This window comes from Xenopus tropicalis, chromosome 7 (genome assembly GCF_000004195.4).
Source record: "Xenopus tropicalis strain Nigerian chromosome 7, UCB_Xtro_10.0, whole genome shotgun sequence".
In the NCBI taxonomy this organism is placed as follows: Eukaryota; Metazoa; Chordata; class Amphibia; order Anura; family Pipidae; genus Xenopus; species Xenopus tropicalis.
The window spans coordinates 124,122,498-124,135,993 of record NC_030683.2 but is presented as its reverse complement, the minus strand read 5'-3'; the positions used below and the strand labels follow the sequence as shown (position 1 = coordinate 124,135,993).

At 50.8% G+C, this 13,496-nt stretch overlaps 1 protein-coding gene across 1 annotated transcript in view; it reads right to left on the bottom strand.

Moving 5' to 3' along the window:
• Positions 1-943: 943 nt before the first annotated feature.
• The window catches only part of LOC100493190 (phospholipase A2 inhibitor 25 kDa subunit), a 102,273-nt gene continuing 89,720 nt past the window's right edge, over positions 944-13,496 (bottom strand). The window contains exon 5 of the mRNA XM_031905841.1: positions 944-1,388. Within this exon, the coding sequence (XP_031761701.1) occupies positions 1,186-1,388 (203 nt within the window). The 3' untranslated portion in view covers positions 944-1,185. The remainder of the gene's footprint in view (positions 1,389-13,496) is intronic.

The window sequence follows — 13,496 nt, the reverse complement described above, 5'->3', positions numbered from 1 at the left end:
ATTGACACCTAACTTCTAAAACCATTGAAACCATTTGGTCCGATTGCCATCTTGGAGTCAGGAAGGAATTTTTTCCCCTCTGTGGCAAATTAGAGAGGCTTCAGATGGGTTTTTTGCCTTCCTCTGGATCAACTAGTAGTTAGGCAGGTTATATATAGGCATTATGGTTGAACTTGATGGACGTATGTCTTTTTTCAACCCAACTTACTATGTTACTATGTTACTAACTGTGTTAAAGAACATATAGTATATTGGAAAGGCGTTCAGAATTACATTTCCTTGTATCAGAGATAAACACTAGGTACTGCTTTAATGAAAGCAATGGGGAAAAGTAATAACATAAAGTACCCCTGATGGATACCAAAGCTGCCACTGGTGCAGGAGAATTTCACATCCATTGAAAATCCATTAAATGTAACCATTAAATAAACCCAATAGGGCTGTTCTGCCCCCAATAAGGGGTAATTATATCTTAGTTGGGATCAAGTACAGGTACTGTTTTATTATTACAGAGAAAAGGGAATCATTTAACCATTAAATAAACCCAATAGGGCTGTTCTGCCCCCAATAAGTGGTAATTATATCTTAGTTGGGACCAAGTACATGTACTGCTTTATTATTACAGAGAAAAAGGAAAATCATTTTTAAAAATGTGAATTATTTGATTAAAATGGAGTCTATGGGAGATGGGCTTTCCGTAATTCGGAACTTTCTGGATAATGGGTCTCCGGATAAGGGGTCTGATACCTGTAGTTATTAATTGGAACTCTGTAGAATTACTGTACACTACATGCACTCCGTATGAGAGCTGTTTTTAACCCACACTGGTAAGTTGCTTAGAATTATGTTTTCCTTTATTAGGCAAAACCTTATATTTTGTTGCTAAAGCCAGCTGCCACCTAAAGGGGATATTGTGTCAATAATTAGACAAAGAGAACAGAAAGGAACAAACAAATACTACTTTTAATAGGAATTACATTGACACTGACTGATTTACTAAAATTCATTTTTTATGGCCTTCAAAGTCGTATAAACTCGTCATGGTATAAATTCAAAATAAACTTGATCATGTTGTATTCATAAAATGTCATGATAATGCTGTTGTTTGTACGAAAATATTCAGTTCATATTTGAAAATCACAAATTTTTCGAGCTAAAAGTGTTGTTTAAAAACTCAAATTTTTTTTAGTTTAGACGGACGTTCGAATCCTCTTTATTTTTCCCAAACAGGAATTGCTCCAGCAGCCATTTTAGGATACTAAAGCTGCCACTAGTGCATGAGAATTTCACATCCATTGAAAATTCAGGAGAACTGACAGAAGTGCCTCCAAGATCACAAATACTTTTAGTAGCACAGCCTCGTACAGCCACTTTGCTTGATACAGATCCTGTAGAGAAAGATATATTATAGTGTTGTACAGTGGGACTTTAGAAGAAGCAGAACCCCATTATCATAATGCGGCCTGGGTCTGCTTCTTCTGTACATAGTACACAGATACAATTATTATCCTACTGCTACTATAGGCACCATCTCTCCCTACTATACCTGCTATCCCACAGCCCCAGTCCCTTCCCAGAGGCTATTATCCCACTGCTACTATAGGCACCATCTCTCCCTACTATACCTGCTATCCCACAGCCCCAGTCCCTTCCCAGAGGCTATTATCCCCCCACTGCTACTATAGGCACCATCTCTCCCTACTATACCTGCTATCCCACAGCCCCAGTCCCTTCCCAGAGGCTATTATCCCCCCACTGCTACTATAGGCACCATCTCTCCCTATTATACCTGCTATCCCACAGCCCCAGTCCCTTCCCAGAGGCTATTATCCCCCCACTGCTACTATAAGCACCATCTCTCCCTACTATACCTGCTATCCCACAGCCCCAGTCCCTTCCCAGAGGCTATTATCCCCCCACTGCTACTATAGGCACCATCTCTCCCTACTATACCTGCTATCCCACAGCCCCAGTCCCTTCCCAGAGGCTATTATCCCCCCACTGCTACTATAGCCACCATCTCTCCCTACTATACCTGCTATCCCCACAGTCCCAGTCCCTTCCCAGAGGCTATTATCCCACTGCTACTATAGGCACCATCTCTCCCTACTATACCTGCTATCCCACAGCCCCAGTCCCTTCCCAGAGGCTATTATCCCCCCACTGCTACTATAGCCACCATCTCTCCCTACTATACCTGCTATCCCACAGCCCCAATCCCTTCCCAGAGGCTATTATCCCCCCACTGCTACTATAGGCACCATCTCTCCCTACTATACCTGCTATCCCACAGCCCCAGTCCCTTCCCAGAGGCTATTATCCCCCCACTGCTACTATAGGCACCATCTCTCCCTACTATACCTGCTATCCCACAGCCCCAGTCCCTTCCCAGAGGCTATTATCCCCCCACTGCTACTATAGGCACCATCTCTCCCTACTATAACCTGCTATCCCACAGCCCCAGTCCCTTCCCAGAGGCTATTATCCCCCCACTGCTACTATAGGCACCACCACTCCCTACTATACCTGCTATCCCACAGCCACAGTCCCTTCCCAGAGGCTATTATCCCCCCACTGCTACTATAGGCACCATCTCTCCCTACTATACCTGCTATCCCACAGCCACAGTCCCTTCCCAGAGGCTATTATCCCACTGCTACTATAGGCACCATCTCTCCCTACTATACCTGCTATCCCACAGTCCCAGTCCCTTCCCAGAGGCTATTATCCCCCTACTGCTACTATAGGCACCATCTCTCCCTACTATACCTGCTATCCCACAGCCCCAGTCCCTTCCCAGAGGCTATTATCCCCCACTGCTACTATAGGCACCATCTCTCCCTACTATACTTGCTATCCCAAAGCCCCAGTCCCTTCCCAGAGGCTATTATCCCCCCACTGCTACTATAGGCACCATCTCTCCCTACTATACCTGCTATCCCACAGCCCAGTCCCTTCCCAGAGGCTATTATCCCACTGCTACTATAGGCACCATCTCTCCCTACTATACCTGCTATCCCACAGTCCCAGTCCCTTCCCAGAGGCTATTATCCACCCACTGCTACTATAGGCCACCATCTCTCCCTACTATACCTGCTATCCCACAGTCCCAGTCCCTTCCCAGAGGCTATTATCCCTCCACTGCTACTATAGGCACCATCTCTCCCTACTATACCTGCTATCCCACAGCCCCAGTCCCTTCCCAGAGGCTATTATCCCACTGCTACTATAGGCACCATCTCTCCCTACTATACCTGCTATCCCACAGTCCCAGTCCCTTCCCAGAGGCTATTATCCCACTGCTACTATAGGCACCATCTCTCCCTACTATACCTGCTATCCCACAGCCCCAGTCCCTTTCCAGAGGCTATTATCCCCCCCACTGCTACTATAGGCACCATCTCTCCCTACTATACCTGCTATCCCACAGCCACAGTCCCTTCCCAGAGGCTTTATCCCACTGCTACTATAGGCACCATCTCTCCCTACTATACCTGCTATCCCACAGTCCCAGTCCCTTCCCAGAGGCTATTATCCACCCACTGCTACTATAGGCACCATCTCTCCCTACTATACCTGCTATCCCACAGCCCCAGTCCCTTTCCAGAGGCTATTATCCCCCCACTGCTACTATAGGCACCATCTCTCCCTACTATACCTGATATCCCACAGCCCCAGTCCCTTCCCAGAGGCTATTATCCCACTGCTACTATAGGCACCATCTCTCCCTACTATACCTGCTATCCCACAGTCCCAGTCCCTTCCCAGAGGCTATTATCCACCCACTGCTACTATAGGCACCATCTCTCCCTACTATACCTGCTATCCCACAGCCCCAGTCCCTTTCCAGAGGCTATTATCCCCCCACTGCTACTATAGGCACCATCTCTCCCTACTATACCTGCTATCCCACAGCCACAGTCCCTTCCCAGAGGCTATTATCCCACTGCTACTATAGGCACCATCTCTCCCTACTATACCTGCTATCCCACAGTCCCAGTCCCTTCCCAGAGGCTATTATCCCCCCCACTGCTACTATAGGCACCATCTCTCCCTACTATACCTGCTATCCCACAGCCACAGTCCCTTCCCAGAGGCTATTATCCCACTGCTACTATAGGCACCATCTCTCCCTACTATACCTGCTATCCCACAGTCCCAGTCCCTTCCCAGAGGCTATTATCCCCCTACTGCTACTATAGGCACCATCTCTCCCTACTATACCTGCTATCCCACAGCCCCAGTCCCTTCCCAGAGGCTATTATCCCCCCACTGCTACTATAGGCACCATCTCTCCCTACTATACCTGCTATCCCACAGCCCCAGTCCCTTCCCAGAGGCTATTATCCCACTGCTACTATAGGCACCATCTCTCCCTACTATACCTGCTATCCCACAGTCCCAGTCCCTTCCCAGAGGCTATTATCCACCCACTGCTACTATAGGCACCATCTCTCCCTACTATACCTGCTATCCCACAGCCCCAGTCCCTTCCCAGAGGCTATTATCCCCCCACTGCTACTATAGGCACCATCTCTCCCTACTATACCTGCTATCCCACAGCCACAGTCCCTTCCCAGAGGCTATTATCCCACTGCTACTATAGGCACCATCTCTCCCTACTACACCTGCTATCCCACAGCCCCAGTCCCTTCCCAGAGGATATTATCCCCCCACTGCTACTATAGGCACCATCTCTCCCTACTATACTGCTATCCCACAGCCACAGTCCCTTCCCAGAGCCTATTATCCCACTGCTACTATAGGCACCAGTCTCTCCCTACTACACCTGCTATCCCACAGCCCCAGTCCCTTCCAGAGGATATGTATCCCCCCACTGCTACTATAGGCACCACTCTCCCTACTATAGCCCTCTATCGCCACCAGCCCCAGTCCCTTCCCAGAGGCTATTATCCCTCCACTGCTATATAGGCTACATCTCTTCCCTACTATACCGTGCTATCCCACAGTCCCAGTCCCTTCCCAGAGGCTATTATCCCTCCACTGCTCTATAGGCACCATCTCTCCCTACTATAACCTGCTATCCCACAGCCCCAGTCCCTTCCCAGAGGCTATTATCCCCCCACTGTTACTATAGGCACCATCTCTCCCTACTATACCTGCTATCCCACAGCCCAGTCCCTTCCCAGAGGCTATTATCCCCCACTGTTACTATAGGCCACCATCTCTCCCTACTATACCTGCTATCCCACAGCCCCAGTCCCTTCCCAGAGGCTATTATCCCCCCACTGCTACTATAGGCACCATCTCTCCCTACTATACCTGCTATCCCACAGCCCCAGTCCCTTCCCAGAGGCTATTATCCCCCCACTGCTACTATAGGCACCACCTCTCCCTACTATACCTGCTATCCCACAGCCCCAGTCCCTTCCCAGAGGCTATTATCCCCCCACTGCCTACTATAGGCACCATCTCTCCTTACTATACCTGCCTATCCCACAGCCCCAGTCCCTTCCCAGAGGCTATTATCCTACTGCTACTATAGGCACCATCTCTCCTTACTATACCTTGCTATCCCACAGCCACAGTCCCTTCCCGGAGGCTATTATCCCCCACTTGCTACTATAGGCACCATCTCTCCCTACTATACTTGCTATCCCACAGCCCCAGTCCCTTCCCAGAGGCTATTATCCCCCCCACTGCTACTATAGCACCATCTCTCCCTACTATACCTGCTATCCCACAGCCCCAGTCCCTTCCCAGAGGCTATTATCCCCCCACTGCTACTATAGGCACCATCTCTCCTTACTATACCTGCTATCCCACAGCCCCAGTCCCTTCCCAGAGGCTATTATCCTACTGCTACTATAGGCACCATCTCTCCTTACTATACCTGCTATCCCACAGCCACAGTCCCTTCCCGGAGGCTATTATCCCCCCACTGCTACTATAGGCACCATCTCTCCCTACTATACTTGCTATCCCACAGCCCCAGTCCCTTCCCAGAGGCTATTATCCCCCCACTGCTACTATAGGCACCATCTCTCCCTACTATACTTGCTATCCCACAGCCACACCCCCTTCCCAGAGGCCATTTGCTCATTGCTGTTGCTACTGAGTGGAGGTGCTCTGAGTGCTCTGTGGAGTTGTGACTTTCTCCCAGGCCCGGCTGGGTCTGGGGGTTAGTTTTGTGGGTACTTTTTCTCTGTTTTTTACTGTTTTTCCCTACTCAATGGGGAAGAAGGCGAAACCATTTGGCCGGGTAGTTGAGACCCGTTTGAGAAGCAGCAGGAAGGCCACTGAGTCCAACATCATGGTGACAGTGGAGCGCACTGCAGAGGGCAATGTTTCCTGCTCTGATAAAGGAAAGGAAAAGAAAAGCAAAACCTGTTCCCAAAGCGGCATGGAGAGTGACTCTGAGGACCTGGGCGCCGGTGTTGGAGTAACTGCAGGGAGCTGCGGAGCTACGGCAGAGGCAAACCAGGAGGTGAGAGGAGAGTCTGATGACTGCAAAATGGCTGCTGGCAGTGAGGGGCATGGAAGCCATATGGCAATGGTGGTTGCAGAAAGTGTTCTGACCAACCAGGAGATGGCTGCTGCCAATGGGGAACATGGAAGCTGTGTGGCCCTGGAGGTTGCAGAGAGCGCTCTGAGTGACCAGGAAATGGCTACTGCCTGTGAGGTACATGGAAGCCGTGTGGCCCTGGAGAGTGAGCAGGTAATGGCTGCCGGCCCCCTGGGGAAAGCTGGGGAAGGGCACAAAGGTACTGAGACTGTTATACAGTATGACACCATTATTAATGCTTTGAAAGAGCTGCGGTGTTTTGGAGGAAAACAAAGTAAGTTAAACAGAGACATTGACAGACTGATAAAGAGTGAGGATTCGCTGAAAGGAGAGAGGAGAGCTCGATTTATCAGAGAGGTGACTTTCCTCAATAAGGAGCTGGAAGAGACTGAGATCTACATTAAAGACATTCTGGCTGTTATAGAGCCATGGAGGGCGCTGTATGGCAAAAAGAAGAGGTTTGAGCAGATGAAAGAAGGCAATGTGACTACTGAGAGACTGCTTAAAGTCGTTGAACTGCTCAAAGAGACTGAGGTTTCAAAAACTGTTGCAGAATGTAGCGTTGCTACTGATACTGTGCATAGTAACGGTCTTTCCAATACTGATGGTGTGTGTGCAGCTGCCGTGAGTGGGATGAGGGCTGAGGTGCAGGTGATTGCAGGTAATGCAATGTGTGTGAGTGAGGGGGGAGGGGCAGTGAGTGTTGGGGCAGCTGAGGTGCAAGTGGCTGGGAGTGGTGCAGGTGATTGCAGGTAATGCAACGTGTGTGACTGAGGGGGGAGGGGAAGGAAAAAATGTCGTTTATTCTGCTGGGGAAAGCAATGTGCAAGGGGGGACTGAGAGTGTTGCTGGGGCTGCGGGGGGCAGTGTTTGGGAGGGAAGGAGATTCTTTGCACGTGAGCAGGATGAGGAGTTTGATGATGAGTTTGATAAGAGGAAGAATGTTGTGAAAATTAAGTGGGAGAAAGAGAGGGAGGATTTCCCGGGGCGCAGGTTTGTGGCCAGAAACATTATTAAACAGTTGCTGGGTTTTACCCCACAGGACGTTTATGCCTTGCTGAGTGTCACAGACACAGAGTTTGATTTAAGCTATAAGTTATCCCAAGGGTTAGAGGAGTTCTGGAGGCGGTACCATCTGAGTAAAGAGGCCAAGGAGTGGGAGGGGTTTAGGGTAATCCCTGTGTCCAAACCCGAAACCAAACTGGTCACCATTATCATGAAGAGAGAGACAGTGCATGAGCAGGACATCCTCATATGGCTCCGGCGCCAGTGCACTGTCCTATCCCCCCTGGAGCCCGTGTTTGATGAAGAGGGATTCTGGATAGGGGGGTATAAAGTCCAAGTAAAACTGCATGTGGATCAGAATGTTCAGAAACATCTCCCAAATTCCTTTTTCATTGGGAAAGCAAGGGGTGTCTGTTTCTATGTGGGCCAGCCCAGGCTATGCTATAAATGTGGGTCCAACAGGCATTATGCTGTAAAGTGTAACATACAGAAATGTGCTTTGTGTGGGGAGACTGGGCACCCAAGCAAGGAGTGTGTAAAGGCCATAAAGTGTAACCTGTGTATGCAATCCGGCCATGCTTATAGGGCCTGCCCCGATGCCTGGCGCAACATTAGGAAGGCTTGTCCCAATCTGGAAAAAGTAATGAGTACCCCAATGCCAGGGGAGAACTTGCCCCAGACTGAGGGAAGGGGGGAGGAGAGGGCAGGTGGGGCAAAAGAGACAGACAGGGGGCGCCCAACAGAGGTGAGAGGGAAGGAGAGAGAGAACAAACAGGCAAAGGTACAGGCAGCACAAGAGGAGGGAGGTGGAGGGGATGGTTGGATAGTGGTGGGCAGCAAATCTAATAAAGCTAAGGAGGCTCAGTGCCCGGGTGTAATTACCCTCCCAACTGAAAATAGGTTTGTTTTGCCAGGAGGGAAGTCATGGGGGGATTTAGCAGAGGAACAGGTAGAGTTGGAGAGAATGGAGGAGGGAGAGGAGGAGAGGGAGAAAAGGAAAAGTCTCTCATCTGATATCATCTCCAGCAGGAAGAAGAGCAAAAGGGAAGGGGCTTTTCAGTGTCAGGGGGCAGAAAAGGAGTCACTGGAGGAAGGGGAGTTGGGGGAGCAAGATGTGATGGAGAGTCAGGGGGTAGGTGTGCGGGTACAGGTTAAACGGTCTGCTGGGAAATGTTTGGACAATTTTCAAAAAAAGAAACATAAAGATGCCTCTTGATATGTGTTTCATAATGATCTGTAAGAAATAAGATGCTTTGGAGGGAGGTACGCTTTGTTTTTTTTGATGTGATATTGATTTATATGTTTGTTTGTTTTTTGCTTGATTGAAATATAATTATTGTTTAATTGTATTTGTTTAATATATTTTAATAAAATTCTCTCCCTACTATACTTGCTATCCCACAGCCCCAGTCCCTTCCCAGAGGCTATTATCCTACTGCTACTATAGGCACCATCTCTCCCTACTATACCTGCTATCCCACAGCAGCCCCAGTCCCTTCCCAGAGGCTATTATCCCCCCACTGCTACTATAGGCCCCATCTCTCCCTACTATACCTGCTATCCCACAGCCCCAGTCCCTTCCCAGAGGCTATTATCCCACTGCTACTATAGGCACCATCTCTCCCTACTATACCTGCTATCCCACAGCCCCAGTCCCTTCCCAGAGGCTATTATCCCCTACTGCTACTATAGGCACCATCTCTCCCTACTATACCTGCTATCCCACAGCCCCAGTCCCTTCCCAGAGGCTATTATCCCCCCACTGCTATTATAGGCACCATCTCTCCCTACTATACCTGCTATCCCACAGCCCCAGTCCCTTCCCAGAGGCTATTATCCCCCACTGCTACTATAGGCACCATCTCTCCCTACTATACCTGCTATCCCACAGCCCCAGTCCCTTCCCAGAGGCTATTATCCCCCCACTGCTACTATAGGCACCATCTCTCCCTACTACACCTGCTATCCCACAGCCCCAGTCCCTTCCCAGAGGCTATTATCCCACTGCTACTATAGGCACCATCTCTCCCTACTATACCTGCTATCCCACAGCCCCAGTCCCTTCCCAGAGGCTATTATCCCCTACTGCTACTATAGGCACCATCTCTCCCTACTATACCTGCTATCCCACAGCCCCAGTCCCTTCCCAGAGGCTATTATCCCCCCACTGCTACTATAGGCACCATCTCTCCCTACTATACCTGCTATCCCACAGCCCCAGTCCCTTCCCAGAGGCTATTATCCCCCCACTGCTACTATAGGCACCATCTCTCCCTACTACACCTGCTATCCCACAGCCCCAGTCCCTTCCCAGAGGCTATTATCCCACTGCTACTATAGGCACCATCTCTCCCTACTATACCTGCTATCCCACAGCCCCAGTCCCTTCCCAGAGGCTATTATCCCCTACTGCTACTATAGGCACCATCTCTCCCTACTATACCTGCTATCCCACAGCCCCAGTCCCTTCCCAGAGGCTATTATCCCCCCACTGCTATTATAGGCACCATCTCTCCCTACTATACCTGCTATCCCACAGCCCCAGTCCCTTCCCAGAGGCTATTATCCCCCCCACTGCTACTATAGGCACCATCTCTCCCTACTATACCTGCTATCCCACAGCCCCAGTCCCTTCCCAGAGGCTATTATCCCCCCACTGCTACTATAGGCACCATCTCTACCTACTATACCTGCTATCCCACAGCCCCAGTCCCTTCCCAGAGGCTATTATCCCCCACTGCTACTATAGGCACCATCTCTCCCTACTATACCTGCTATCCCACAGCCCCAGTCCCTTCCCAGAGGCTATTATCCCTCCACTGCTACTATAGGCACCATCTCCCTACTATACCTGCTATCCCACAGCCCCAGTCCCTTCCCAGAGGCTATTATCCCCCCACTGCAACTATAGGCACCATCTCTCCCTACTATACCTGCTATCCCACAGCCCCAGTCCCTTCCCAGAGGCTATTATCCCCCCACTGCTACTATAGGCACCATTTCTCCCTACTATACCTGCTATCCCCACAGCCCCAGTCGCTTCTCAGAGGCTATTATCCCCCCACTGCAACTATAGGCACCATCTCTCCCTACTATACCTTCTATCCCACAGCCCCAGTCCCTTCCCAGAGGCTATTATCCCCCCACTGCTACTATAGGCACCATCTCTCCCTACTATACCTGCTATCCCACAGCCCCAGTCCCTTCCCAGAGGCTATTATCCCCCCACTGCTACCATAGGCACCATCTCTCCCTACTATACCTGCTGTCCCACAGCCCCAGTCCCTTCCCAGAGGCTATTATCCCCCCACTGCTACTATAGGCACCATCTCTCCCTACTATACCTGCTATCCCACAGCCCCAGTCCCTTCCCAGAGGCCTGTATCCCCCCAGTGATACTATAGGCACAATCTCTCCCTACTATAACTGCTATCCCACAGCCCCAGTCCCTTCCCAGAGGCTATTATCCCCCCACTGCTACTATAGGCACCATCTCTCCCTACTATACCTGCTATCCCACAGCCCCAGTCCCTTCCCAGAGGCTATTATCCCCCCACTGCTACTATAGGCACCATCTCTCCCTACTATACCTGCTATCCCACAGCCCCAGTCCCTTCCCAGAGGCTATTATCCCCCCACTGCTACTATAGGCACCATCTCTCCCTACTATACCTGCTATCCCACAGCCCCAGTCCCTTCCCAGAGGCTATTATCCCCCCACTGCTACTATAGGCACCACCTCTCCCTACTATACCTGCTATCCCACAGCCGCAGTCCCTTTCCAGAGGCTATTATCCCCCCACTGCTACTATAGGCACCATCTCTCCCTACTATACCTGCTATCCCACAGCCCCAGTCCCTTCCCAGAGGCTATTATCCCCCCACTGCTACTATAGGCACCATCTCTCCCTACTATACCTGCTATCCCACAGCCGCAGTCCCTTCCCAGAGGCTATTATCCCCCACTGCTACTATAGGCACCATCTCTCCCTACTATACCTGCTATCCCACAGCCCCAGTCCCTTCCCAGAGGCTATTATCCCCCCACTGCTACTATAGGCACCATCTCTCCCTACTATACCTGCTATCCCACAGCCCCAGTCCCTTCCCAGAGGCTATTATCCTACTGCTACTATAGGCACCATCTCTCCCTACTATACCTGCTATCCCACAGCCACAGTCCCTTCCCGGAGGCTATTATCCCCCCACTGCTACTATAGGCACCATCTCTCCCTACTATACCTGCTATCCCACAGCCCCAGTCCCTTCCCAGAGGCTATTATCCTACTGCTACTATAGGCACCATCTCTCCCTACTACACCTGCTATCCCACAGCCCCAGTCCCTTCCCAGAGCCTATTATACCCCCACTGCTACTATAGGCACCATCTCTCCCTACTATACCTGCTATCCCACAGCCCCAGTCCCTTCCCAGAGGCTATTATCCCCCCACTGCTACTATAGGCACCATCTCTCCCTACTATACCTGCTATCCCACAGCCCCAGTCCCTTCCCAGAGCCTATTATACCCCCACTGCTACTATAGGCACCATCTCTCCCTACTATACCTGCTGTCCCACAGCCCCAGTCCCTTCCCAGAGGCTATTATCCCCCCACTGCTACTATAGGCACCATCTCTCCCTACTATACCTGCTATCCCACAGCCCCAGTCCCTTCCCAGAGGCTTGTATCCCCCCAGTGATACTATAGGCACAATCTCTCCCTACTATACCTGCTATCCCACAGCCCCAGTCCCTTCCCAGAGGCTATTATCCCCCCACTGCTACTATAGGCACCATCTCTCCCTACTATACCTGCTATCCCACAGCCGCAGTCCCTTCCCAGAGGCTATTATCCCCCCACTGCTACTATAGGCACCATCTCTCCCTACTATACCTGCTATCCCACAGCCCCAGTCCCTTCCCAGAGGCTATTATCCCCCCACTGCTACTATAGGCACCATCTCTCCCTACTATACCTGCTATCCCACAGCCGCAGTCCCTTCCCAGAGGCTATTATCCCCCCACTGCTACTATAGGCACCATCTCTCCCTACTATACCTGCTATCCCACAGCCCCAGTCCCTTCCCAGAGGCTATTATCCCCCCACTGCTACTATAGGCACCATCTCTCCCTACTATACCTGCTATCCCACAGCCCCAGTCCCTTCCCAGAGGCTATTATCCTACTGCTACTATAGGCACCATCTCTCCCTACTATACCTGCTATCCCACAGCCACAGTCCCTTCCCGGAGGCTATTATCCCCCCACTGCTACTATAGGCACCATCTCTCCCTACTATACCTGCTATCCCACAGCCCCAGTCCCTTCCCAGAGGCTATTATCCTACTGCTACTATAGGCACCATCTCTCCCTACTATACCTGCTATCCCACAGCCCCAGTCCCTTCCCAGAGCCTATTATACCCCCACTGCTACTATAGGCACCATCTCTCCCTACTATACCTGCTATCCCACAGCCCCAGTCCCTTCCCAGAGGCTATTATCCCCCCACTGCTACTATAGGCACCATCTCTCCCTACTATACCTGCTATCCCACAGCCCCAGTCCCTTCCCAGAGGCTATTATCCCCCCACTGCTACCATAGGCACCATCTCTCCCTACTATACCTGCTGTCCCACAGCCCCAGTCCCTTCCCAGAGGCTATTATCCCCCCACTGCTACTATAGGCACCATCTCTCCCTACTATACCTGCTATCCTACAGCCCCAGTCCCTTCCCAGAGGCTTGTATCCCCCCAGTGATACTATAGGCACAATCTCTCCCTACTATACCTGCTATCCCACAGACCCAGTCCCTTCCCAGAGGCTATTATCCCCCCACTGCTACTATAGGCACCATCTCTCCCTACTATACCTGCTATCCCACAGCCCCAGTCCCTTCCCAGAGGCTATTATCCCCCCACTGCTACTATAGGCACCATCTCTCCCTACTATACCTGCTATCCC